The 27,555-nt window shown below is 45.2% G+C and overlaps 1 protein-coding gene and 1 long non-coding RNA gene across 3 annotated transcripts; one reads left to right on the plus strand and one right to left on the minus strand.

Annotated features, from left to right (window-relative positions):
- Positions 1-30: 30 nt before the first annotated feature.
- On the plus strand, positions 31-13,538 carry LOC124238183 (uncharacterized). Its single transcript, XR_006888254.1, has 4 exons — positions 31-321; positions 578-648; positions 11,939-12,113; positions 13,258-13,538. It is a non-coding gene; the product is annotated as an uncharacterized LOC124238183 (long non-coding RNA).
- A 9,496-nt stretch (positions 13,539-23,034) lies between these two features.
- On the minus strand, positions 23,035-27,430 carry MYD88 (MYD88 innate immune signal transduction adaptor). Of its 2 annotated transcripts, none has more exons than XM_046638844.1 (5): positions 27,037-27,430; positions 26,061-26,192; positions 25,471-25,651; positions 25,199-25,290; positions 23,035-24,922 (listed from the first exon to the last, which is right to left on the minus strand). In XM_046638844.1, exons 1-5 carry the CDS (start codon positions 27,362-27,364, stop codon positions 24,768-24,770), a joined length of 888 nt encoding a protein of 295 aa, XP_046494800.1. In that variant the 5' UTR covers positions 27,365-27,430; the 3' UTR covers positions 23,035-24,767. The 2 variants fall into 2 exon arrangements, with proteins under 2 accessions (XP_046494800.1, XP_046494791.1); XM_046638835.1 differs by having other exon boundaries at positions 26,061-26,195; positions 27,037-27,429.
- Between the last annotated feature and the right edge of the window lie 125 nt (positions 27,431-27,555).

Genomic DNA, 27,555 nt, shown 5'->3' on the forward strand with positions numbered 1-27,555 from the left:
GGTGTGTGTGGACGTCAGTCAGAACTTAGTCCCGTCTCCAGGCTCTCAGCGTGTTTCTCCGTGCCGGGGCTCCAGTCTTTGAAGGTTGCCAGTACGGTATTCGTTTCGTCCTTCCTCACGGCGTAACCGTCACACCCTCGAGACGTGCAAACGGCACCGCAGGGTGTGGAGAAGGCCGAAGGAGAAGCTGGGTGGGGTAGCCTTGGGGTGTGGACAACTGCCAACTAGGATAAAAGGCCTTGGGCTACGGGACGGAGTGCTACCGGAAGCTTGCCCCGTGACGACACTTTTTTCAAGGCGGAAGTTCTCTCTGCAGCGCGGGTCGCGGCCCTCTCTGTAATCTTATTGGGCAGGGTGGGAGTTCTGGACACTGTCAACCTCGGGTCTGGAGCTCAAAGGAACTTCTGTCTTGGGGGAAAGTTAGGCTTTTTCCGCGGACGCGGCGTGGGCCATTAACCAAATGAGATTTGGCCACGAGGCTTTCGCTCGTTTCAACGGCCTTGACTCTAGAAATTGGTTTCAGCCGTTACTACTGACACCTTCTTTACTGCCATGTGTTGCCTTTTTCTTTTTGCAGGGAGAAGAGGGATGGGGATCAAAAATATCAGAGAGGAACTAAATCTGATGGTAAAGCTTAGAGATCTCAAGGTTTGTACCAATAGAAAGATCCATAAACCAGAGATTCTTAATCTGGGATTGTTGGCCTACGTGGGCCATGGACAGATTTCAGAAGGTCTGTTGTGGGGTGGGGGGCGAGGCGGGGAGGGTTTTTGGGTTTTTTTTCACTCCCTTAAAATTACATGCAGTTTAGTATATACTTTTGGGAGAGATTTTGGCCACCTTCCTCCTTCCTCTCTTTCCTTTCCTCAGTGAAAAGGAGCTACTAACCTAACAGTGAAAATTCAAGATGTAAGTTGACCCACATTCTTGGTGGACAGGGTCACTATACATTCCTTAATGAGTTCTCCTCTACCTCCTCCACTCACGTAGCTTGATGGTTTAGTTGAGCCAGAGCCTACTCTGCAGATCTGGTCACTTTTTTCCGCCTGTCTCCTGGGCTTTCTCCATGTGGCCTGATAGGGGTTAAGATCTCATGTTTTTCATGAGCAAGGAATTGGTAGCTGTTGGAGGCCAGAAGCCCAAACTTCGACCTCTTTCTCAGCTTCTGGAGTATATTCCATGCAGGAACGCTGTCATAAACACTTGGTATACAGTGGGAAACAAAGCAACTTAGTTCCTGTTTTCATGGAGCATATAGTCTAGTAGAGAAACGGTGAATACTAAGCAAATATGTAGATAAGTAATTACGTTACCAAGCATCGTGCAGGGAAATGCCAGTACACTGTCATAGCGAATAGTTAGGGAGTTTGGAGAAGACCTCTCTGAGAAAACTGAGAGGGAGCCCACCATGCAGAGTATTTTAAACAGGTAAAAGGAGTTTTAGGCACTTTTGACGCTATTAATAAAGTAATGCTTTGATTCCTGTTAGCCTTACTTTGATAAAGTAAGGCTGGTCCTTGTATATGGCTCCCTCGGTAATCTTTTAGGGTTTGAGGGGAAAAGGGAAGTTAGGGTGATTGTGGAACCCTGGCCCTAGTATCAAAATTTCATCAAATCCTACCTAAGTTTCTTGAAAGTGTGACATATTTTCCTGGGGAGAGGAACCTTGTTTTTCCTCACATTGTCAAAGGCGTCCTTGTCTTAGTTTGGGTTGCTCCCAAAATCAGTCTCTGAAACCAGGGTTTGGATGCAAATCATATATTTAGGAGGTGACCCCAAGAGGCACTCGGAAGGAGTGGAGAAGTGAGACAGGGTAGGAAGGAAAGTCATTAAAGGGTGCCTTGATGAGGAGTACTCTTGGCTCAGTCCTGCTGTGAATCATCTGAGAAATGGACACACCTCAGAATTATCCCACTAAGAGGCAAGGAAGCTGAGGTATTTACCCACCAACTCCTTTAGAACTCTTTAGAGTGTTAATGCCCCTGCACTTGTTCCCAGCTCAGTGCTGGGAAGAGCGTGTTCTTAAAGTCAGAGAAGGCACTCAGGAAGAGACGCAGGCAGTCCTCTCGTATACTCGGACACTCTGAAAGCAAACTTCAGAGTAGGCCCAAAGAATGTGAACCATGTATAGACAGCAGCTGCCGCAGCATGTAAACCCAAAAGTTGGGAAGCACTGTCTGGACTGAAAAGCCAGGAGGGAAAGTGTGTTCATGCTTCCCCTTCTTTCTCTGTTGCTCTTAAGCAACTGACCTGCATTGTGCTTTGCTTTTAGCACCAGCAGGGTAGAGGAAAAAAGACTGATTTCAAGACTGGTGATGTCTTGAAGTGGAAATTAGATCTGTAATAATTCAAGTTTTATAGGCTCCTTTAATGAAAGAAAGCTTTTGAAATATATAAATTAATGTATACCCTATATGAGAAACCTGAATATAAAGAAAAGCGCAATTTTGTGCCTCTGTTATAAGCTGATTTTCTCAGCAGTTTCGTGTCTATGCCAGGACCAGCTGTAGACTGCTGGAATCTCTTCCCTTCATCCATCCCTTACATTCGCATATAGTGCAATGTTATCGCATTAGAAGAGGGAACAACACCCATACCTCACATACAGGTACTTCTTGTCTTGTGCCTGGAATAGTGCCCTGCACAGGCATATATTCAGGTATGGTGTTTTTGTTTTTAAAGATTGGCACCTGAGCTAACAACTGTTGCCAATCTTCTTTTTTTTTTTCCTGCTTTTTCTCCCCAAATCCCCCCCAGTATATAGTTGTATATTTTAGTTGTGGGTCCTTCTAGTTGTGGCATGTGGGACGCCGCCTCAGTGGGGCCTGACCAGTGGTGCCATGTCTGCCCCAGGATCCGAACCAGGAAAACCCTGGGCCGCTGAAACAGAGCGTATGAACTTAACCACTCGGCCATGGGGCTGGCTCCCTAAGCATGGTGTTGATTAAATAGATGGAGTGTGAGAGTAGAGGAGCGTGGACAAGTTAGGAGTCTGGAGCCTGGGGAGAAGCTGACATCTTGACAAACCCAGAAAATGAATGTCCAAGGCGACAGTCGCTTGGAGCCTGTAAGAAATAGGTAGCTGCAAAGGTTATCATGGGAAACAAAAAAATCAGTCCTTGCAGAGAGGAGGGGCTCAGCATCAAGCTGGATTCTGAACCAGAGAGTAGCTTCAGGCTGGCACCATGCCAACTTGATGAGCTCAAGCTGAGTTGAGCAAAAGCTGGGAAATATTTGGTTGAGGTGGAGCAGGTTCCTACATGACTGCTACTTTTCAAATGCTATCTCTTAAAGGTTTAATGTGTCTAAAAACCTACTTCATTATGATGTATATTGTAGCATTCTTGTAATAGGAAAAAATTGGAAATAACCTACGTGTCCATGGATAGAGGACTGGTCATTGCTTGTACATACTATGTGGAACATCTTAGGATCCATAAGAAACTTGTGTGTAGTGTAATTAATGCTAGCTGAAGTAGCAACCCAGAAATCTGGCTGGTTTAACCCAAAACCTTCTTTCTCATACACATGAAGTCCAGCACAGATGTCTCTGGTCCTTCTCCTCCAAGCAGAGAATCAGATTTTGGCTCCTTTCGTCTAGTGGGCACTACCATCTTCTAGGGCCTCCTTGGAGTCTTCCACTGGACCCTCTCCATTCAGCCATCTGGTTAGCTAAAAGAGAACACCACAAAAGCTGGTCAGCACTGAAAGTTGTGTCTCTTACTTCTTCCCATGTTGTATTGATCAGACCCGGTTGTCTGACCCCAGCCTAAGTCAAGGAAACTAGGACATGGCTTCCTGTATGCTCAGTAAGAAGAAATGGGATTAGTGAACATCTAGCCACTCTGCTGCAACTGCTAACTTTGATTGCCTCCAGGCTAGAGCTACTGACTTGTTGAGGAAGGGGCGTAAGAAGGATATACTCTTTGGTGCATTTTGGGTTTACCAATCCAAATATTTTCTGTTCAAAAAAATTCACCCTGTGGCTGAGTGGTTGAGTTTGCGCGCTCTGCTGCGGCAGCCCAGTGTTTCGTCAGTTCGAATCCAGGGCAACGACATGTCACTGCTCGTCAAGCCATGCTGAGGCGGCATCCCACATGCCACAACTGGAAGGACCCACAACTAAGAATATAGAATTATGTACTGGGGGGCTTTGGGGAGAAAAAGGGAAAAAATAAAATCTTTAAAAAAAAATTAAGGAGGACTAGTAAAGTTATGGTTCACCCATACTATGAAATTCTTTCATTCAGAAAGAATGAAGTAGATCTGTCCATTCTGGAACAAAATGATCTATAATTAAGGTAAACAAGCAAGTTGTAGGTAAGTTAGATTTCTACATTGACTTACTTCAGGTTACCATAACAAATTCCCATAGTCTGGGTGGCCTAAACAACAAACATTTTTCCTCATAGTTCTGGAGTCTGGGAAGTCCAAGATCAAGATGCTGGCAGATCTGGTGTCTGGTGAGGGTCTGCTTCCTGGCTTATAGAGAGCCATCTTTTCATTGTATCCTAATATGGCAGAGGGCGGAGAGCTTCCAAAGGCACTAATCCCATTCATGAGGGCACCACCTTCGTGACCTAATTACCTCCCAAAGGCCCTACCTCCAAATATTATCACATTGGGGGTTGGGATTTTCATGTATGGATTTAGGGGAGACACAAACATTCAGGTCGTAATGTACATGTATGTAAATATATAGAATAAGGTCTGGGAGATAGATGGAAGTGCAATATACATTTGTTTTACATGTATTGTTTGAACTATAAGGAGAAAATATTCCAATGCTATATAATATTAACAGTGTAAACTCTTTAAAGCAATTCATTAAAGTCAATTCCACAAAAATATTTTGGGGGCCTATAAACATAACCCACTGCTGTATTAATAATCAAGAAAATGCAAATTAAGGGGCTGGCCAGGTTGTGGGATACCAAGTTATGAGAAGATAAATATGAGCATTCAGTTCTTGAGTTTAGATTGTGAGAGATATCTGTATTTTTTAACGTTTTTTACAAACTACACCCACCCCTTAGAGATTCTGATACACCTGCCTGAGGTTGAGAATTAAATGGTATATACATTCTTGCAAACTTTCCTAAAAAGGAGAAAAATGCAGCTCTTCATAAATTTCCAGATTGTCGTCATGCTGGCAGGGCTTAAGGTGGGCAAAACAAAAACCCAAATCCAAACACAAATCTCTACAAAAACCCTTCACTTCCTTTCTAGTGATAGGATATCCCCTACTCCTCACGGGTGACCCACAACCTAATCTGAAATACAGAAGATTCACAAAAAGACAAGACTATGGGTACACGGCAGCACAGGCTAAGTGCCCAGAAGTGGTCTGGCTGAGGTGCTAAGTGTACATGACTTCCCCCAGGGCCGGAACAATCTCGGAAAAAGCATTGTGAGGGGGAGGGGAGGGTGGACCAGCAGCTGAACCTGGCAGAGCCAGTAAGACTTGGACAGGTGGAGGAGAAGAAAAGTGGCATTCCTGGGAGGAGGAGCGGCCTGAACAAAGGGGCAAAGGGAGGCACAGTGTAACCAGGTTGAAGAGAGTGTTGGAAGTCCCCTCAGTTTCAGTGAAGGGAAGAGCAGTGTGGGGTACCACAAACAATAGTACTGCCTGAGACATGAGGAACCAAACTTTAAATTATGAAATGTACTTTAAAATAGCACATAAACATATATGAATAGTTGAGCACTTGTGCACCCATCATCAGGTTAAGAAATAGAACACGACCTGAATCATAAATCTCCCGTGTGCCCTACCCTGGCTGCCTCCTCTCCTTTCCCCTAGAGCTAATCAGCAAATTGAATTTTTTTGTTTCCTTGCTCTTCTTAAGTATCTAACACAAAAGTTTATTTAATTGTGCCTACTTTTGACCTTTGTGAGTGCAACCATACTGTATATATTCTTCTGTTACTTTGTTTCTTTCTTTTTTTGAGGAAGATTAGCCCTGAGCCAGCATCTGCTGTCAGTCCTCCTCTTTTTGCTGAGGAAGAGTGGTCCTGAGCTAACATCCATGCCCATCTTCCTCTACTTTATATGTGGGACGACTGCCACAGCATGGCTTGCCAAGTGGTGCCATGTCCGCACCTGGGATCCGAACCAGCAAACTCTGGGCGCTGAAGTAGAATGTGCACACTTAACCGCTGCGCCACTGGGCTGGCCCCGCATTACTTTGTTTCTATCAGCATTGTTTTGAGATTTATTGAGTTAGTTTACATAGCTGTAATAGGTACATTTCCACTACTGTATAGTATCCAATGTATGAATATTTTTATATTTCATTTGGGCGGTTTCCTTTGTTTATTTAGCTATTACAAAACATGCTGATATAGCTATTCTTGTAAATATTACTTGGAATATATGTATGCAAGTTTATTTAGGGTATATACTTGGGAGTGGAAGTGGGCTATAGGGGAAGCACATGTTCTCCTTTCCTAGGTAATACCAACTTGCTTTCCAGAGGTTGCATCAACTGACATTCCAACTAGCAGACTAGTTTCTGTAGCTCATTTTGGGCAACACTTAGTATTCTCTGGTTTTTAAATTTCTCCTATCTGTTGAGAGTGAAATGGTATCTCATTTTAGTTTTGCTTTTTTTTTTTTTGAGGAAGATTGGCCCTGTGCCCATCTTCCTCTATTTTATATATACTTGCCACAGCACAGCTTGGTAAGTGGCGTGTAGGTCCGCCCTGGGGATCCAAACCAGCAAACCACAGGCCACCAAAGCAGAGTGCAGGAACTTAACTAGTCTGCTAGTTGGAATGTCAGTTGATACAACCTCTGGAAAGCAAGTTGGTATTACCTAGGAAAGGAGAACATGTGCTTCCCCTATAGCCCACTTCCACTCCCAAGTATATACCCTAAATAAACTTGCATACATATATTCCAAGTAATATTTACAAGAATAGCTATATCAGCATGTTTTGTAATAGCTAAATAAACAAAGGAAACCGCCCAAATGAAATATAAAAATATTCATACATTGGATACTATACAGTAGTGGAAATGTACCTATTACAGCTATGTAAACTAACTCAATAAATCTCAAAACAATGCTGATAGAAACAAAGTAATGCGGGGCCAGCCCAGTGGCGCAGCGGTTAAGTGTGCACATTCTACTTCAGCGCCCAGAGTTTGCTGGTTCGGATCCCAGGTGCGGACATGGCACCACTTGGCAAGCCATGCTGTGGCAGTCGTCCCACATATAAAGTAGAGGAAGATGGGCATGGATGTTAGCTCAGGACCACTCTTCCTCAGCAAAAAGAGGAGGACTGACAGCAGATGCTGGCTCAGGGCTAATCTTCCTCAAAAAAAGAAAGAAACAAAGTAACAGAAGAATATATACAGTATGGTTGCACTCACAAAGGTCAAAAGTAGGCACAATTAAATAAACTTTTGTGTTAGATACTTAAGAAGAGCAAGGAAACAAAAAAATTCAATTTGCTGATTAGCTCTAGGGGAAAGGAGAGGAGGCAGCCAGGGTAGGGCACACGGGAGATTTATGATTCAGGTCGTGTTCTATTTCTTAACCTGATGATGGGTGCACAAGTGCTCAACTATTCATATATGTTTATGTGCTATTTTAAAGTACATTTCATAATTTAAAGTTTGGTTCCTCATGTCTCAGGCAGTACTATTGTTTGTGGTACCCCACACTGCTCTTCCCTTCACTGAAACTGAGGGGACTTCCAACACTCTCTTCAACCTGGTTACACTGTGCCTCCCTTTGCCCCTTTGTTCAGGCCGCTCCTCCTCCCAGGAATGCCACTTTTCTTCTCCTCCACCTGTCCAAGTCTTACTGGCTCTGCCAGGTTCAGCTGCTGGTCCACCCTCCCCTCCCCCTCACAATGCTTTTTCCGAGATTGTTCCGGCCCTGGGGGAAGTCATGTACACTTAGCACCTCAGCCAGACCACTTCTGGGCACTTAGCCTGTGCTGCCGTGTACCCATAGTCTTGTCTTTTTGTGAATCTTCTGTATTTCAGATTAGGTTGTGGGTCACCCGTGAGGAGTAGGGGATATCCTATCACTAGAAAGGAAGTGAAGGGTTTTTGTAGAGATTTGTGTTTGGATTTGGGTTTTTGTTTTGCCCACCTTAAGCCCTGCCAGCATGACGACAATCTGGAAATTTATGAAGAGCTGCATTTTTCTCCTTTTTAGGAAAGTTTGCAAGAATGTATATACCATTTAATTCTCAACCTCAGGCAGGTGTATCAGAATCTCTAAGGGGTGGGTGTAGTTTGTAAAAAACGTTAAAAAATACAGATATCTCTCACAATCTAAACTCAAGAACTGAATGCTCATATTTATCTTCTCATAACTTGGTATCCCTCACTCTCTGAACTCGGGAATTGAATAGATTCAGACAGCATGGAATTTAAAACCTGGTTTCATATAACATAAATTCAGATAAAAAGCCCACTAAAATCTTCACAGCAACAATTAGATTTAAGTGCTTATAATGTGCTAGGAAATGTTCGGAGGGATGTAAATACCTCATGTAGCCGGTAAAATTGGCCTGTGAGGTTTTTATGCCAGTTTTACAAATGAGGAAACAAACTCAGAAAGGTTAAGAAACTTGCCTCCAAAAATTCCTGGAAATGCTTAGCACAGTACCTGGCTTGTTATAAGTGCTCAATAAGTGATAGCTGTTATTTATTAGTTGGTGGGACTAGAGTAAGAAAGCATTATGGAGATGGGGGTTGAGCAACAGTTTCTATCGTATGTCTGACTCAGGTCTGCTTCCTCAGGAAAAACGGGTTTCAGCCACCATGTGCATGATATCATTCACAGCATACCATTGCTGCCCATGGCACTGCCTAATTTCTTACTGCAAAATCTGATTCAGGAAATAAAGGCTTTCTCTTTGATTCTCAGTGACTTGTGAAGCCTTGTTTGCCTTTAGCACCCTACGTGAACAAGTGAATTCAGGTTTGAAGTCTTCAAAATTGAGGCCCCTGCCTGCCTGGGCACTGAGTTGGAAATTTCAAGAAATGGGGGCAAAAGTGCCCTATCAAGTGCAGTGCACAGACGTTATGAACTATTCTCCACCTGCACGGCTGTGAGCAGTCTGCCTAAATAGGAGATTGTCTTCCGTTGTCCAGAGGGACCTGGGCTCCAGAACGGGTGTTACTTCCTGGTGAATGGCCGCAGACCATGACCTTTGAGTGGAGTCTAAGCTCTGGTCACCCTATCCAGCAGACAGAGAAGTTGTTATATTATCAGATTCTTCTGGTTCAGTCTTTTGGGGGTAACTTGGTCTCTCTTAGGTAAGTGCTAACCCACTTAGCACCCCCACCTCCGCATGCCATCCTCCCATAGATCGTCTTGTTGGACAGGAGGATAATAAAGCCCACATTGACTCCTTACACAGAATTACATAAAAGTGTCCTACAGAGTGACCTACCCAAGAGTTTAACCTGCCGAAATCCTAGAGAGAAAAATAATTTTAAAGTTTTGCTAGCCTTGTGGTAACTATTATAGAATAGTTGGTGCTGTAATGGGTCTTCTTATGCACCTCATAAGCCTTGGGACAGGGACTGAAAGCAGGAAAACAGAGGAAGTAACTCTGCATATTGCACAAGCACTGAGTCAGTCTACAGAACTTAAAGCTATACAGACTGTTGCAACTTGAAAAAACCTTTGTCTTCTCAATGTGGAGTTGGGTAATTTCACCTGTTAACGTGTGTGCATATGGTGGGTATGGTGTGTTATTAATATTTCACCTAGCAGGAAGACCTTGGAAGGAAGGAAATTTGTAATGCCAAGGACCCCTTGGAGGGTGAAGTATGTGTGTGTGCATGGGCACATACAAACATGGTGTTCTTCTAGATTAAGTAACCAGGCTGTAGAAAATCTACTGCGAGGGGATAAGTATGCCCACAAATTGCCTGGGGGGAAAGAATGGCTCTTAGGGCCACAACCCCTGCATGTAGAAAGGGTAGGGAAGGAATTTGCACTGTGAAGATTTGAAGAACCTTCTGAGGGCAGGAGAGTAGAACCAGCAACTGGGATGTTTGCACAAAGCATGCCGGTGAAGGGTCTTCACTTTTTAACAGGAATAAAATTCAAGGGATGGACCATTAATATGATTGTCGTTGGAAGGCCATGGTTCACGGTTGTCCTGCAGCCCTCATATCAAAAGCCATGCCTTACTCACTCAAATCATGATGTTCCTCCTATACTGTAGGGATGAAACCCCTCCTACCTGTAATGTTCACACCATAAGTGTCACTGCCCTAAAGAAAAGGAAGAGGAAATAAAAGTAACACTTGTTTTTTCCTATCTGCAGGCGTATGGACAGGAGAAACAGATGAGGGAAAGCAGGGAGGGCAGGCAGGCTCCCGGGTCCTCATTTCCCCCTGTCCATCCTCCCCAACCCATCCAAATCTTGACTAGGGATAACTATAGAAACATCCAAGACAGATATGGAAACTCTGCAGAACCCAAGAACATCAGAGGCTTGTGGACTGCTCCCCCAGGTATGGCGTGGGAGACACTACAGGCCGCTAGCAGAAGCCTTGCACTTGGCTTTGCATCGTGTCCAACATACTGTGGGAACAGGAATGCAGCAGTGATGGAGGGCAGAGTCTAGGCCAATGAACACCTAGATACCATGTCCAGTCCCTCATAGCCTATGTTTGATCTACAGGAGATCAAAAGCTTCCTTGTGCCCCATGAAGGTATGAGGAAGTATTGTAGAGACCTGTACAGAGAGTTGGGATGAAAAGGCTGAGAAGTAGAACTTTGTGGTAGAAGGCAAATGGTTGAGACCACGGACTTCAGCTCTAGGTGCTGGCATCACACTCCAGAGGCCCGATGAGCCCCACTGCATCTCAGCAGGTGATTTTAGGAACACAGGGATTGGGCCAGGTATTTCATGGCAGAATCAGAGGACAGTACAAGGGCTACCACAAGGTCACATTTGAGCCTCTCCTTTCCCACACTCCCAAACACCATCTTGACAAGATAAAGGGGGACAGGAACAGGACCTGAGAAGCAACATTTACTTAAGAGAGACCAAGTTACCCCCAAAGGCACTATTAGAACAGAAAGAATCTAATATATTGTTTACTGACAAGCCTAAATCTCCCCCTTCCCACCCAGCAGGGCAGGGACTTGTGGGAAAGATTAGATTATGGAAAACAAAGAAGCTACATTGTCTTTGCACCTCTGAGCTATAGGGTGAATAGATGTGCATCCCTGCTCTGTTCTGTGCGTTAAACTATAGGGCAGGCACATAAAAGTGTCCAGTTGCAGCTAGACCTTCAGTGAAGCCAGATACACCCTCACAGTTAGCACTGGAGCAGGAAAGGGAGACCAAGGCAGACCAGGGGCCCAGGGTTCAGCAGCAAAGTGGGCAGGACCCATGGCAGAGCAAGGAGGAGACCATCAGTGGACACAATGGGACTGTGGTTGTGTGAGCACTGCAGGGGGCTTGCAACAAGCCCATTTTGTCAGTTAGGACTTCTTGGTTGCTAGTGACAGAAAACCCAAACTGTATTAGGGTGCTAGCATTCCTGCTGTAACAATAGCCAAAATAGAAATTTGTATCTCCCTGATATAAAAGTCTTAATGTAAGCAGTCCTGCGCTGATAGTTCAGCTCCATAGTGTAAATGTCCCAGGCCCTTCCCATCCTGTGTCTGCATCCTCAACATGAGGCTTCTAGCTCCCACCACCACACCCACATTCCTGCAGCATGAAGTGGGTAGGGAAAGTAGAGGGCACACACCTTTCTGTTAAGGTCGTGAACTAAAAGTTGCACATGTCACTTCCTCTTACATCCTATTACCCATAACTTAAACACATGGCCATACCTAGGGTCTCAGTTAGCTGTTGCCACAAAAATGCTGTGTAACAAACAACCCCAAAATATCAGTGGCAGACAACAGTAAGCATTTATTTCTTGTTTATATCTCTACAGATTAGCTGGTGTTCGGCTGGTCTATGTTGGACTCAGCTGAACTTTGTTCCAGGCTGCAGCTTGGGTTCAAATCTATTCCATGTATCTCTCATCTTCCTGCCACCAGTAAGCTACCCAGGACATGTGCTCTTCATGGTAATGAGTTTCATGGTAATGGCAGCCAACATATGCCTTGGTAAGTCATGTACATAGATTAGGAGCTATGTGGAGAAGGTGGCCTTAGAGCAAGGTTGGTGACCTGACACAGGTCTGAGCCCTCACTTTTGTACTTACCTATCCAAGATCAGAATGGCAAGATGAAGGCATGAGCCCACCCAACTGCACAAGCACATTCAAAGCCTTTGCTTGGATCATGTCTGCTAAACTCCCGGCCTTCTGGTTATGAGGGAGATGGCACCATTTACTGGCTACTCATTTAAGGCTTATAAACTGAGACTTAAACAGGGCAATCCACTGTTCTACCAAGCCAGCTCTTTCTGGATGATAGGGCATGTCATAAGACCAGGAATTCTAAGAGTGTGAGGCCACTGTCACACTTTATTTGTCAAAAATGTGTCCCTTAGATGAAAGCAGTGTCATATGACTTATCGTGGCAATGGATAAGGCATTTTTCAGGTCCATAAACTGATGGTGCTAGCAGAAATGGGGCAGGCAGGGGAGGCAAATCCAGACCCATGATAGGTGTTTACTCCTGTAAAGGCAAATAACCTTCCCCAACATGTTGAAAGGGGTCCAATTACCAGGTGTTTGGCTGGTCCCCCTGGAAATGGTGTCATTTCTGGGCTCAACACCACTTCTGAACAAACAGTTTGGGCACTCAACGGCAGGACTTAGGGAAATATAAAGACCAGTGTTACAAAAGAACAGTCTCAAGTCAATGATCTCAGCTTCTATCTTAAGAAATAGAAAGGGGCCAGCCCCGTGGCCGAATGGTTAAGTTCGCGTGCTCCGCTTCAGAAGCCTAGGGTTTCACTGGTTCCAATCCTAGGCACAGACATGGCACTGCTCATCAGGCCATGCTGAGGTGGAGTCCCACATAGCACAACCAGAGGCACTCACAACTAGAATATACAACTATGTACTGGGGGGATTTGGGGAGAAAAAGCAGGGAAAAAGAAAAAGATTGGCAATAGTTGTTAGCTCAGGTGCCAATCTTTTTTTGTTGTTGTTGTTAAATATTTATTATAATAATTTTGTTTGCTTAAAATAAATCCCTTAGTGAGATTTATCGAGCTTTTTTTGTCACATGTACTTGAGTGATTACTACTTATTACTAATCAGCATCAATTTTATTTATTTCTTTCCTTTTATTTTTTTAGGTATGTGTTGAGAAAATACGTTCACATAAATAGATGGTAATGGAAGCTGTTTCATTTTAGCAAGGTTTCTCAGTTCTTTGAACTTCAGGTGCCAATCTTAAAAGAAAAAAGAGTAGTTTGAACTTGAAGTAAACAGAAGAAAAGAAATATTAATGACCAGAGTAGAAATTAATGAAATAGTAGACAAAAGACAACAAGGAAAATCAATGAAACCAAAAACTGATTCTTTGAGAAAAATCTATACAGATGTTAAGCCTCTAGTCAAACTGATAAGCAAAAAAAGAGAGAAGACCCAAATTACCAATATCAGGAATGAGAGAGGTGACATCACTACAGTTTTTACAGATATTGAAAGGATAATATGTAATGAATATTATGAACAACTTAATGCCAATAAATTTAACAACTGAGGTGAAATGGACAAATTTCTTGAAAGACACAAACTATCAGAGCTCTAAGAGGAAATAACAACCTGCATCAACTTAGGTCTATGAAAAGTTTTGAATTTGTGGTTAAAATCCCTCCCACAAAGAAAATGCTGTCAGTAGCCAGATCACCTTGCTGAGGGCAAGTCTGTGTTGTTGAGCCCATGCGCAGTCTCCTTCCCTGTCACCATGGCCACCTTGTAAATGGGTCTGTTGACCAAGTGCCACAGTATCTGATGAAGAGGCCACCTGATGTCCATAGGTCGGGTCATCTTGTCCTCCTGATTACTGAGAGTCTCATCTACAACAGATGCTCTTGGATAAGCAGTTATGTGGGACGTGAATATCTTTACACTATATATGTTGCAGGAAGTCCATCTTTCCCCTAGACCTCCTTGTTGCCAATCTTCTAATCTTGTTCTTTCTAAATTCCTGACCAGCTGGCCATCCTGTTAGCCAATGCCCATGAGTCATGTTAAATCTGTAACTTAGATCTGCAGCAGAGTACTGTGCACTGGAGAATATCCTTTCACTACTGGCTTTTGGAGCCACTTCCAGAGTGGGTTGTGGTGTAACAGTGATCCACTTCTGGCTGGTTCCAGGATATGTGTAGATTCATCTGTAAAAGAAGTCTGTGCTTTCTTTTTCTCCATTAACTGATCATATGTGTTTCCTCTCAGGGCGTAGGTAGAATGTTGGAGGAGATATAGTCAGGCATAGGCATTGGGTGTAAGAGGAGTCAGGTGGTTCACTTTGCCTTTAGATCTGCCCAGTATATACCATTTCCATTTTACGGTGGCAGGCTGATGTTGCCTCTCCAATTTTATGGTTCAGTGGACCAGATAATACCCAGTTCGTGATAAGTACTTTGAGTTGGTTGAATCTCTCTATGTCTTGCCCTCCACCTGTGCTTTATCCCATGCCACCACCACTGATAATTTGCTTATTTCTAATAACACTCCGTGCTATGGATTGCCAAGGTCCCATTTCCCCTCCATACTAGGAGGTTATCCATAGCAACTCAATTCCAGAATCCTATTTTAAGGCCACTCCTGATACCAATTATTGTACCACTCAGGTCCCAGAAGGAAATAAATGGCACACTCAAAATGGATAATTTGGTGGCGCAGCAGTTAAGTGTGCACATTCCGCTTCTCAGCAGTCCAGGGTCCGCCGGTTCGGATCCCAGGTGCGGACATGGCACTGCTTGGTAAAAGCCATGCTGTGGTAGGCGGGCCACGCATAAAGTAGAGCAAGATGAGCATGGATGTTAGCTCAGGGCCAGTCTTCCTCAGAAAAAAGAGGAGAATTGGCAGTAGTTAGCTCAGGGCTTATCTTCCTCAAAAAAAAAAGGATAATTTAAGGAAAGTTTAATAAAGGAGCTCTTTGCAAACCCAGGGGCAAGAAGTAGGGAAACTAAAAGGAATGTGCAGTAGTCCAGAGTTGGCAGCCTTGGGGAGCCAACCAGCCCTAGGCCTGAAGGAGCAAGGAGATGGAGGACTAATGGAACCAGAGAGGGTAGATGAAGGAGACTGCCAGCTGAAAGTAGCTGTAGCCTTTGGTGGAAAGGAAGTCAGTCCTCAGCAACCCCACAAAGAAGTGAGGCAAGGGACTACGTACCCTAACTTAATTCTCTTCCTGCTGTCTGATCTCCTGTTGGTGCCTCCTGTTGGCCAAGCCCAACAGGAAACCAGTGGGCAAGGGGACGCTATTGATGTAATCCTTGAAAGTCAATATCCTGGGGCACAGAGCCTTGTGGAGAACAAGGGGAGGAAATGTGAAGAAGACAGCTAATATGTATCTAGCACACAGCCTAAACTAGTTTAAACAAACAATTTATTAGCTCAATCTGAAAAGTCCAGCTGTAAGGCTTGAAATAGGAGCTCAAATGAGGTCATCAGTATTTGGTTTTTCTTCCATTTACAGGCTTCGTGTACAAGCTTCATATATAGGCAGTCTCTCCCATCATGTTCCAAGGTGGCTCCAGAACTTACAGCCTTTTTCATTCAAGCACAGTAGGATCTATCAAAGGATTCATTGGGTCTCATTGACTCTGGTTGGGTCACATGACATGCCTGAACCAATCATAATGTTCAGCATTAAGGAGAGTTGCTGCTTGGTTTAGATCTCTGTATGGAGCTGGGGGTGAGGGAAATCATGGCATGGAATCTGGACGAGGAGGAGAAATGTTGATGTTGGGTAGCCAAAACATGATACCCTGTATCTCGCTTCCCAAACGTATAGGGCAGAGCATTTCAGTCTTTCTGTACCTATGATTCACCCGGGGATCCTATTAAAGGGCAGAATCTAATGAATTAGGTCTGGAGTGGGGCCTGAGATACCTTATTTCTAACAGGCGATGTAGATGTCCAGGGACCACACTTTGAGTAGCAAGGTTCTGTAGCTGCACAGTTCAATATGGTAGTCACTAGCCACATGTGGCTGTTGAGCACTTGAAATGTGGCTAGTCTAAATTGAGACATGCTGTAGGTCTAAAATACACACTGGATTTTGAAGACAATATGAAAAAAGTTAAAATCTCATAAATAGTTTTTATATAGATTGCATGTTGAAATGATTTGTTAGATCTATTGGGTTACATGAAATACATTATTAAAATTAATTTCACCTGCTTTTTATTTTTTTAACATAGCTACTAGAAAATTTTAAAATACATATGTGACTCATGTATCTGTTGGATAGTGCTGCTGTAGAAGGAGGTGACTAACTCTTGTAGTAGATGAGACTGGTGTTCTTAAAACACATTCGTTTTCACCATGGATGCTCACTCAGAAGAGCCTATCATAGCAGAGACCACATAAGATTTACCTCATGGGTCCTTGGACTTGGCCCACCCTTAGGACCTCATGACCTCAGGGTTAGGTAACTGTAGGTTGAATTGATGCACAAGTACTTAGGATAGGGGACACTGGAATGGGTCTGGAGGGGTGTGATCTGAGGATGGAGGAAGTTCCAGGATCCTGGAGTCCCTCCTCCCAGCCCCAGTCACTTCATTTCTCATTCTTGTTTATGCAGTTGCCTGAGGCAGAAATTACCATGTGCTTTTCAACTTCCCTAATCTATCCTGCACCCAACCACTAAACTAATCTTCACACTCCGGTTTTACCAGTCCTTTCCTGCCCAGACTCATGCACCTGGTTGCAGCCTGCATTCCAGGGGCTCCCTACTGAACCCGGAAGGTCTTGTCCTACCATTCTACCAGCCCCTAAATGTGCCTCTCACTTTCCTCATCTGTCTAAGTTAGTCCCTTACTGCTTGAAAGGACCTCTCTACCTCCAAGTCTCTACTCCACCAATTCTACCACCTTTCAAAGATTATCTGCCTCCAAAGTCCTTTTCAAGACTTCTGGCCCACAGAGGCTGGTCTTCAGATGTTGTAGGACACGCTACCTTTAGCATATAAGCCAGCATATCTGCTATGGAGGGCTGCGTTGTCTAACTCTTGAGTTAGTTGGGTTTTCCTGTGTTTGTGCCTTGATTCTGCAACTAGGCTTTAAGTTCCTTGAGGACAGAGCCCTGCTTTGTTTATGTTTATGTTCTTCTTTTGACCTGGACCAACATAATAAGTAGGTCCTCAGAAAACATAAATGAAGTGCTGGTTGAAAATACATAGACTTATATATGCATAAATATATGTTATTAGTGATCATTTTTATAATGAAAATCATTCTTTTTAAAAAACAAGGTGGTAGATAAATACTGGCGAGGATGTGGAAAAAAGGGAAAAATTGTTCACTGTTGTTGAATTGTAAATTTGTATAGCTACTATGGAAAACATATGGAGGTTCCTCAAAAATTTAAAATAGAATACCACATAACCCAGCAATTCCCCTTCTGGGTATATATCCAAAGGAAATGAAAACACTATGTCAATGAGATACCTGCACCCGCATGTTCACTGCAGCATTCTTTACAATAGCCAGGACATGGAAATAGCTTAAGTATCCATCGATGGATGTATGGATAAAGAAATTGTGGTGAATGTATGTGTACAATGGAATATTTTTCAGCCATTAAAAAAGGAAAATCCTGCCATTTTTTACAACATAGGTGGACTTTAAGGGCATTATGCTAAGTGAAATAAGTCAGTCAGAGAAAGACAAATACCATATGGTCTCACTTACACGTGGAATCTAAACAAACAAACAAAAAATCAAACTCATAGAAAAAGAGATCAGATTTGTGGTTATCAGAGGTAGGGGGTGGGGATGGGGGAATTGGATGAAGGCAGGCAAAAGGTACAAACTTCCAGTTATAAGATCAATAAGTACTGGAGATGTGGGGACCGGCCTGGTGGCATAGTTTGCACACTCTGCTTTGGCGGCCCAGGCTTCACAGGTCTGGATCCCAGGCACGGACCTAGCACCACTCGTCAAGCCGCCCTGTGATGGCATCTCACATAAAATAGAGGAAGATTGGCACAGATGTTAGCAACAGTCTTCCACAAGCAAAAAGAGGAAGATTGGTAACAGAAGTTTGCTCAGGGCCAATCTTCCTCACACACAAAAAAAATACTGGAGATGTAATGTACGACTTAATGACTATAGTTAACACTGCTGAATGGTATATTTGAAAGTTAAGACAGTACATCCTTACAGCTCTCATCACAAGGAAAAAATATATGTATTTTTCTTTTTGTTTGTATCTATATGAGATTATGGGGGTTAACTAAACTTACTGCGGTAATCATTTTACAATATATGTAAGTCAAGTCATTATGCTGTACACTTTAAACTTACATAGTGCTGTATGTCAGTTTATATCCCAATAAAATTGGGAGGGGAAAAAAACAAGATGGAAAATTAAGCTTTACTTATTGTATAAGCACCCAGGGGTTTTTGTTTTTATTTCATTTTCATATTAATTTTTTTTTTTGAGGAAGATTAGCCCTGAGCTAACATCGGTGCCCTTCTTCCTCTATTTTATACATGGGATGTCTGCCACAGCGTGACAAGTGGTGTGTAGGTCTGCACCAGGATCCGAACTGGTGAACCCTGGGCCACCGAAGCAGAGCGTACAAACTTAACTGCTACGCCATCGGGCCAGCCCCTCATGTTAAATTTTTAAAGAACTTTATTTTGAGATAATTGTAGATTCACAGGAAGTTGCAAGAATAGTACAGAGAAGTTCCTGGACCTTTCACACAATTTCCTCCAATGGATATATCTTATGTAACTGTCGTACTATATCAAAACCAGGAACTTGACATTAGAATGTGTGTGTACAGTTCTTTGCCATTTTCTCGCATGTAGATCCATGTAACCACCACTACAATCAAGATAGAGAACTATTAGAATACCTTAAAGATCTTCCTGGGCTACCTCTTTATAGCACACCCACTCCCTTTCCTCCTGATCATCCCGAACCCTGACAACCGCTGATCTATTCTCCATCTCTGTAATTTTGCTGATTTCGAGTAGAATTTCACTTTCATTTATTTATAGTGTTTGGAGAGTATCTCTTTGTATAGGTATTTAGTAGGTGCTCTAGATATGACATTTTATGTACGTAACTTATCTCAGTTGTACTTGTGTGGACATTACCAGTTTCAGGGAGGTATAGAAAGGTTTCTTCTCTTTAAGACCCTTTAGTCTCCCCTGTTTATAATATAGCTGTCTTAAATATTTCCTCTACATAAATTGAGAACCATATCAGACAATGCATGAGTGCTTAGGACAGGGGACGCTGGACTCGATCCTGTGGGCTTTGATCTTTTGAGGAAAGAGGAAATTGTGGGGACCACAGAGTCTCTCTTCCCAGCCAGCAAATTTCACTTCTCCTTTTCATTTGTGCAGTTGCTTGAAGCAGAAATTACCACTGTGCTTATCAACTTCCCTAATCTATCCTGTACACAACCACTAATCTTTTGCTTAACCCATCAGATATAATTTAGGAAACTCAAGAGGAGAAGGAAAACATTTTGCATTAACCCACATTTTTACTCTTTTGTTCTTCCTTCTTGATGTTCCAGATCCCTGTTTTAATCATTTATTTTCTGTTTCTGACCCTCCTTTAGCTATTTTTAGGTTAGGTCTGCTGTTGACAAATTCTTGTAGTTTTTCTTCATCTGAGAATGTCTTGATTTCCTCTTCATTCCTGATTTTCACTGGTTATAGGAGTTTGAGTTGACAGTTCTTTCAGCACTTGAAAAATGTTGTGCCACTTCTTTCTTACCTCCATGGCTTCTGATGAAATATCTGATACTGTTTAAATTGTTTTCTTCATTATAGGAAAGGTGTCATTTTCCTCTGGCTGCTTTCAAGATATTTTCTTTGTCTTTAGTTTTCAGAAGTTTGACTGTGATGTATTTTTGCCTGGATTTCTGTGGGTTTATCCTGTTTGGGGTTTGGTCAGCTTCTTGAATCTGTAGGTGTATGTCTTTGGCATATTTGGAAAATTTTCAAGCATACTTATTTGAGTACTTTTAAAGCTCTGCCTTCTTTCTCCTCTCAATTTGGGACTCCAGTGACACAAATATTAGATTTTTCTTATGGTCCCGCAAATTCCTGAGACTCTGTTAAATTTTTTTAAGTCTATTTTCAAGTGAAGTAGCAATAATGCTTGTACTTTTTAATTTAAAACATTTTTTTAATTTTGAAAAATTTTAAACACAGAGCAATAGAAGAAATAAACTTCCAATTTAATAACTAAGATATGGTCACATTTGCTTCATGTATCCTTTGTTATTTTTTTCTCTCTCAGGTTGCTTAGGTACTTAAAAGCAAATCTTAGACATCACTCATTTCATGCCATTATGCTTCAGAACTGGTCTAACAGATTTGGACATCTTCTGATGTAACCACAATGCTATTATCACATCTAAAAAAAATAGTGATAATTCTTTGGCATCATCTAATACCCAAATTTCCCCAATTGTCCCCAGAATGTCTTTTTTTAGTAGTAGTAAAGGACACATAACATAAAATTTACCATCTTAGCCACTTTTTAAGTGTATAGTTCAGGGGCTGGCCCAGTGGCGCAGTGGTTAAGTGCACACATTCTGCTTCTTGGTGGCCTGGGGTTCGCTGGTTCGGATCTCGGGTGTGGATGTGGCACCGCTTGGTACACCATGCTGTGGTAGGCATCCCACGTATAAAGTAGAGGAAGATGGGCATGGATGTGAGCTCAGGGCCAGGCTTCCTCAGCAAAAAGAGGAGGATTGGCAGCAGATGTTAGCTCAGGGCTAATCTTCCTCAAAAATAAATAAATAAATGAATAAAAATAAAAAATAAATGTACAGTTCAGTAGTTTTAAGTACATTTACATCAATGTACAACCAATCTCCAGAACGTTTTTCATTGTGCAGAACTGAAACTCTGTACCTATTGAACAACTCTCCATTCTCTCCTCCCCGAGGCCCTGGAAACCATCATTCTATTTTCTATCTCTGAATTTAGCTATTCTAGATACCTCATAAAAGTGGAACTATATAGTATTTGTCTTCTTGCAACTGGCTTATTTCCCTTAGCATAATGTCCTCAAGGTTCATCCATGTTGTAGCATGTGTCAGAATTTCATTCCTTTTTAATGATGAATAACATTCCATAGTATTTATATACCACATTTTGCTCATCCATTCATCTGTCAAGGGACACTTGGGTTGCTTACATGTTTTGGCTATTGTGAATAATGCTACTAGGAATATGGGTGTACAAATATCTCTTTGAGACCCTGCCTTCAATTCTTTGGGGTATATTCTCAGAATGGAATTGCTGGGTCATACGGTATTTCTATGTTGAATTTTTTGAGAAATTGCCATTCCACTTTCCACAGCAGCTGTACCATTTTACATTCCCACCAACATTGCACAAAGGTTCCAATTTCTCCACATCCTCACCAACACATGTTATTTTCTGTTTTTTTTTTTTTATGGTAGCCATCCTAATGGGTAGGAGATGGTATCTCGTTGTGGTTTTGATTTGCATTTCCCTAATGATTAGTGATGTTGAGCATCCTTTCATGTATTTATTAGTCATATGTATATCTTCTTTAGAGAAACTAGTCCCTTGCACATTTTTTATTTGGGTTGTTTGTTTGTTGTTGAGTTATAGGGGTTCTCTATATATTCTGAATATTAACCTCTATCAGATATATGACCCAAGACTGTCTTTTTACAACTGATCTGTTTGAACCAGGATCCAACAAAGTCACATTTATATTAGTATATTTTATTGACTACTCTCTCTCCCTGTTTCTTTCCCCTGTCATTGACTTGTGGCGGGATCCAGGTCCATTGTCGTGAAGACTTGTACTTTTGTATTTTAACTTTGCTGCTGCACTCCAAAGTTTCCTGCTTTTGCTTTTGGCAATTCCAGCAGTGAGTCTTCCCTATTGAAAAATGAGAGTGTCTCTATCAGAGGTTCCTAGAGGACTAAACCAAAAATGAGAAGAGGAACCTGTCTCGGTATCTGGGAACCTGCTGGTGGCGGGGGTGGGCACTGGAGAAGGAAGGTTGGAGGGGTGTGAGCCTGGCCTGAGAGAACAGAACAGAACAGAAGCTTTTCCCATGAGGCGACTGGTGTTACCCAGAGACTCCCAATGATCAGGAACAGACCCAAAGACTATCCCTCCAGCCATGGGTGGCACAGGGCAGATGCTGGGGGCACTGCTGGGACCATACTGCAGCTCTGCTTCCCAGGGGACACTGGAGAGGAAGATCCTGCCTCAGGGCTGCCCTGCATACGTGAGGGCCTTCGTAGATGTCCTTGAGGGCACAGGGGCAAGGCTGGGGAGCCTCCAGCATCCAGGAGGCTCAGATCCAGGACATGGTAACAGAGAGACCATTGAGAGAAAAGCTGCGGTCGCTAATGTCTGGGCATTCTGAAAGATCACTAGAGTTATCTCCAGGATTAGGAGTATGGGTGATTTTTTTTCTTTATATTTTCCAAATTTTCTTGAGTGAATAATGAAAAAGTGATACATTCTATTTAAAAATAGATCAACACCTTTAGGATTAACACAGATATGCCTAAGGATGACCATTATTGATAACAACTGAGTTCTCCAGAGAACTGTGGGCTGGAATGGGCTGGGACCTAAAAGAGCAGCCCCTGCCCACTGGCTGGGCCTGACCCAGGAGCATGGCACAGTCCCGGGAAGATCAGGCTTGGTGGAGATGAGCAGTCTCCCCTGCCTCTGGAAATGAGGCTGCTATTCCTGGTTTTGCCTGCAGCCCTATTGTGGCCTGGGGCCTTTAAGGGAGGGGGCCCAGGCTTCAGGATGCCCCTGCCAAACCCACTGGAAACTACCCAGTGGGCCAGTTTCTCTTACCCAGGAGAGCCTTATCCTAGCTTACTGCTTCCAAACTCATAGACACCAACAAAACCCACTGCTCCCCAAGTAGAGAACTCTTTATTGTAAACCCAGGATACAGAAGGAGAAATGACAAACATAGGCATTTCTCAGCTCTCTGAGATTCTCACAATGCATACAAAACCGTGGTAAAAGATAGTTTCCTAAAATTGTTTTAAAATACCTCCCAATATCAAAGTGGGGATAGGTGCATGGTAGCTAAGTGCTTCGTCAATGTCATGCAGAGAGGGGCCTCCAGTCCCTCTGAGACCCTGAGGAAACGTACCTTGCCCCCCCCATGGCTGGAGGTGGAGCAAAGAGGACACACATTTTCTATTAGATTTAGGGTCCTGGGTCTGCCCTGGGTCAGAGACCTGAGACCATGACATTTTCTCCTCAAAGGAGAGCTTGAGGGTGACTAACGTACAAATGTGCGGGGGAGGGAAACACAGCTGTGTCTGCAGCTAACTTGCTGTGTGAGTTCAAGCAGCCCTCTCTTGCTCTGTGCTCCCCTGAAGGTATGAATACTGGCATAGTGGGTCCTTTCCAGAGTCTGGTTTTAAATGAAGAGGGAAAAAAGAGAAAAGGAATACAAGAGTGTCCCATCTTTGTCCAGGGTTAGACCCCCTTGATGGTTGGACTGTCCCCGCCAGCCGTTCCTAGAAGCTGTACCCAGGGAAATATGTGCATGAAGGTGGCTGTGTGTGTGTGTGTGTGTGAGGGTGCACGTGCATGTAGATATGTGGCTGTGAGTTTGTATGTGTCCATGTACCCATAAGCCTTGGGGCAGGAGGCTCTTGTGTGATCACTGTTTGTAAACTGGTCCCAGCAAACAGCTTTGTAAGGCAATCAAAGTACAGAAGGTTGGTAGGACAGCTCTCTGGGGGGCCCAGCGGGGAAGCTTTCCTCCTTACACTGCCATGGTGACCCAGCCCCGGAACCCAAACTTGATGGATATGCTGGAGGTCAGGATCCTTCTCATGCCGGGCAGAGGTGAGAGTGTGATCACAGGGGTGTGGAGAGGTGGAAGGAAAAAGCAGTCCTAGACAATTGGGCCAATGTCTTGGGGACATGTCCCACTGAAGGTAGGCAGAGGCTGGGAGGGGTCAAAGAGACAGATAAGAGGTGGACCCATTAGGGAATCAGGTTCAAGGTAGGATCTCCCCATGCTGAGCCAGCCTGCTTCCCCATCTGCCCCTGGGGGCAGGCGGAGGAAGTGGGATATGAGGTGGGCAACCAGGCACTGACGTATCAGTAGGCACCATCATGGAAGCAGCTGCCCCAGCAGTGCCGTGGTCCCCACAGTGGCCAGCATGTGGCCCAGGTAGCCAGCTCTCTCACAACCAACATTTGTCTCCCCTAGGAGACCCAGACCAATGTTTCAACATTTCCTACAGTGATTCAAACACAGCTACTGCCTGTTCTCCCCACCGTACTTAGTTCTCAGGTAGAGAAACTGAGGCCTAAGATGTGTGGACAGGTCAGAGCTGGCTCCGCTGGTCCTCTTCTTAGTCCCAGCTAGCTGTGGTTTTCACTCTCCTGGCTGATAACCCAGCAAGTGGACGTGACACTTGCAGCCACTGGTTCCACGCAGGACATGAGATGTGATGTCCAGATATGTATAGTGGCTGCAGATGTGTCTATGGAGTTGGCATCTCCAAGAATTGAGAGGCAAGTGGAACACAGATTTCCCTACAACCACAGGAGGAAGCAGGGGCAGAAGTACATGTACAGGCAGACAGACGCACGCACACCCAGGGTCCCCAGGCAGTCTTCAGGGCAGGGACAGAGCCTTGGCGAGGCGAGTCCAGAACCAGGACTTGGTGCAAGGGTTGGTGTAGTCACAGACAGTGATGAACCGTAGGATGCTGGGGAACTCTTTCTTCATTGCCTTGTACTTGATGGGGATCAGTCGTTTCTGATGGGCACCTGCAAGCCAAGGGATGCAGAGATGGCACCAGGCCCTCGCCTCATGATAGGGTGGGACCAGTCCCCAGCCCAGGGGTTAACAACAGCCCTCCCTCAACTAAGCATCCCTGGCACACATTCACCCACACAAAGGGCATTCATGTGTCCACACCCTCAGGTGTGTAGAGACCCAAAGGAGTTCCTTGGTGCTGTATCCATGGCCCTTGGTGAGAGAAGGCTGACATCCTGAGAGCCCGCCCACCCACTCCTCTGTGGCAAGGGCAGGGCTGAGCTTACCTGGAGAGAGGCTGAGTGCAAACTTAGTCTGGAAGTCACATTCCTTGCTTTGCAAGTAATCATCGGAGACAACCACCACCATCCTGCGGCACCTAGGGGAGAGTGGGCAGGCTGCAGGCACTGTGGTGACCTAGTTCAGCTTACCAGGAGACAGCCTTGGAAGGAGCCCAGGGTGCCCAGGCTAGACGGGGCCCAGCTGGGAGAATCCCAGCACCTGGATCCCTGGGCAGGGCTTTGCGCATCCACCCACTCACCCCCTGAGCTTAGCTAACCTCTTCTCAATGAGTTCACTGGCGATGGACCAGACACAGGTGCCAGGCAGGACATCGCGGTCAGACACACACAACTTCAGTCGATAGTTTGTCTGCTCCAGCTGCCGGATCATCTCCTGCACAAACTGAATGTCGCTGGGGCAGTAGCAGATGAAGGCATCAAAACGCTCAGGCATTTGCCCTGGGTGCAGAGCATAAGGGTGATGGTCAGAGTTCTACAGAAAGACTGGGGTGGAGCCTAGCCAGGAGCCCCCAGCCTAGGTGACCCTAGACTAATCCTGGGATGACATGACTCAGAGAAAGTGCCCTTCTCAGGAGAAGAAAGATGAATGCCTCCCCCTCTGCCTGCCCCAGGCCAAGCCGTGGGTTGACCATGAGACAGACACATCATTTCATGAGAGTCTCACACCAGCCCAGAGGTAGGACTATCATTGTTCCCATTTCTTAGTTGAGGAAACTCAGGCTTAAAGAGATGTGACTTGCCCCAGGTCCCACAGCCCATCTGCTTTCAACATCTATGCTCCTAAAACCACAATGTCCCATGGCCCATCTGTCCCGCCCGGCTGAAGGGAGCAGTATTGGGCCCTTACCCAGGGGGTCATCGAGCGTGGTGATGCCTGCCAGCTCTGCCGTCCGTGGGACACTACTGTCTACCGCAGCCACCTGTAAGGGCTTCTCAGACTCCTGCTGCTGCTGCTTCAGGATATACTTTTGGCAGTCCTCTTCTGTGGGAAAGAGACAGGTGTGGCAGGCTCCCCAAGGGTGCGCCATGCCTTTACCCACAGTCAGGATCCAGCACCTGTCCCACCTCCCTGGCCATGTTGTGCTCCAGGGCTTCTCCAGCCCACTGGTGCCATCCACGGTTCGACAGCTCTGAAAAGTTGAGCTCCCACCTGGCTCTGACCATCCCAACTGGATGTCAGTGGTGTTCTGGCCATCTGGGAAGTCATCAAGGTCAGTCTCGTGTATCTCTGTCCCTTTGCCCTGGCTCCCCTTCCTAGGGCTCCTGAGATACCAAGATCTGCTTCTTCTAGGATCCACGGCTGATGTAGGGGCTGGGTACGCAAGAAGGGCTCAGGAGACCCAGTGTTTGTGTGCAGTGAGGGCAGAGGCCCCAACCAAGCAAGCTGTTCCTGTCAGTGGGCCACTGTCCTCATGCCTATGCATGTACATCAGAGAGTAGCAGGAAGGGCTGAATTTCCCAGGGACCTGAGGTTTCCAAGACTGTTAGCTTTCAGTCCCTCACCTGCCCTCTTGCTCTACCTGAAGCAGCCCAGACCCCCACCACGCAAGAGGACCCCGATTCTGACTCTGGCCCCACATGAAAGCCTTTCCCTAAGCTGTTTCCCTCCGTTCTTCTCCTGGCCTTCACCTCCTTTCTCCTAACATCTCGGATACTGAAAGAGGGGTCCCACATGGTTCCCCCTCTGCAGGCTGCCTCCACCCCCAGGAAGGAAACGAGGGCCTCTCCAGGGAAGACTGGATGCTGAGGTCAGTGAAGGTCAGCTCCCTCAACCTCACCCCACCCCCACCCCGGGTATGAGGACGGGAAGGGGGTGTCCTCACCAATGCTGGGCCCCAGTTCCACCAGCACGTCGTCGCGGCCCAGCTTGGCGAGCAGCTCGAGCAGGCGGCCCACGGAAGCGCCAGGGCGTCCCTGCCAGTCGTCCAGCAGGCTGCCCGTGGGGTCGGTGTGCGTCTCCAGCTGCCGGATCTCCAAGTACTCGAAGTCCATCTCCTCGGCCAGCGCCGTCCAGTCAGCCGCCACCTGCGTCCGCACGTTCAAGAAGAGCGACAGGCGGCGCCGCACTCGCACATTGAGCGCAGCCAGCGGCAGGGAGGACGCGGAGGGAATGTGGGGTGCGGACCCCACGCCGGGGCCTCCTGCAGCCATGGCGGGCCGCCCTGGAGCCTCCGCGCTGTGGAGCCGCGTCGCGGGACCGCGCTTCCTCCTTCCTCCCCGGCCAACCCCCCGCCCCGCCCCGCCGGTTTCTCTTTCCGAGAAGCGCCGCCCTGCCCTACAATCTGCAGTCACGGCAGATGTGCGGAGGTGGGGGCGCACCACCCTTGCCCTTGGGGTCTCGG

This window comes from Equus quagga, chromosome 1 (assembly GCF_021613505.1).
Source record: "Equus quagga isolate Etosha38 chromosome 1, UCLA_HA_Equagga_1.0, whole genome shotgun sequence".
Classification (NCBI taxonomy): Eukaryota; Metazoa; Chordata; class Mammalia; order Perissodactyla; family Equidae; genus Equus; species Equus quagga.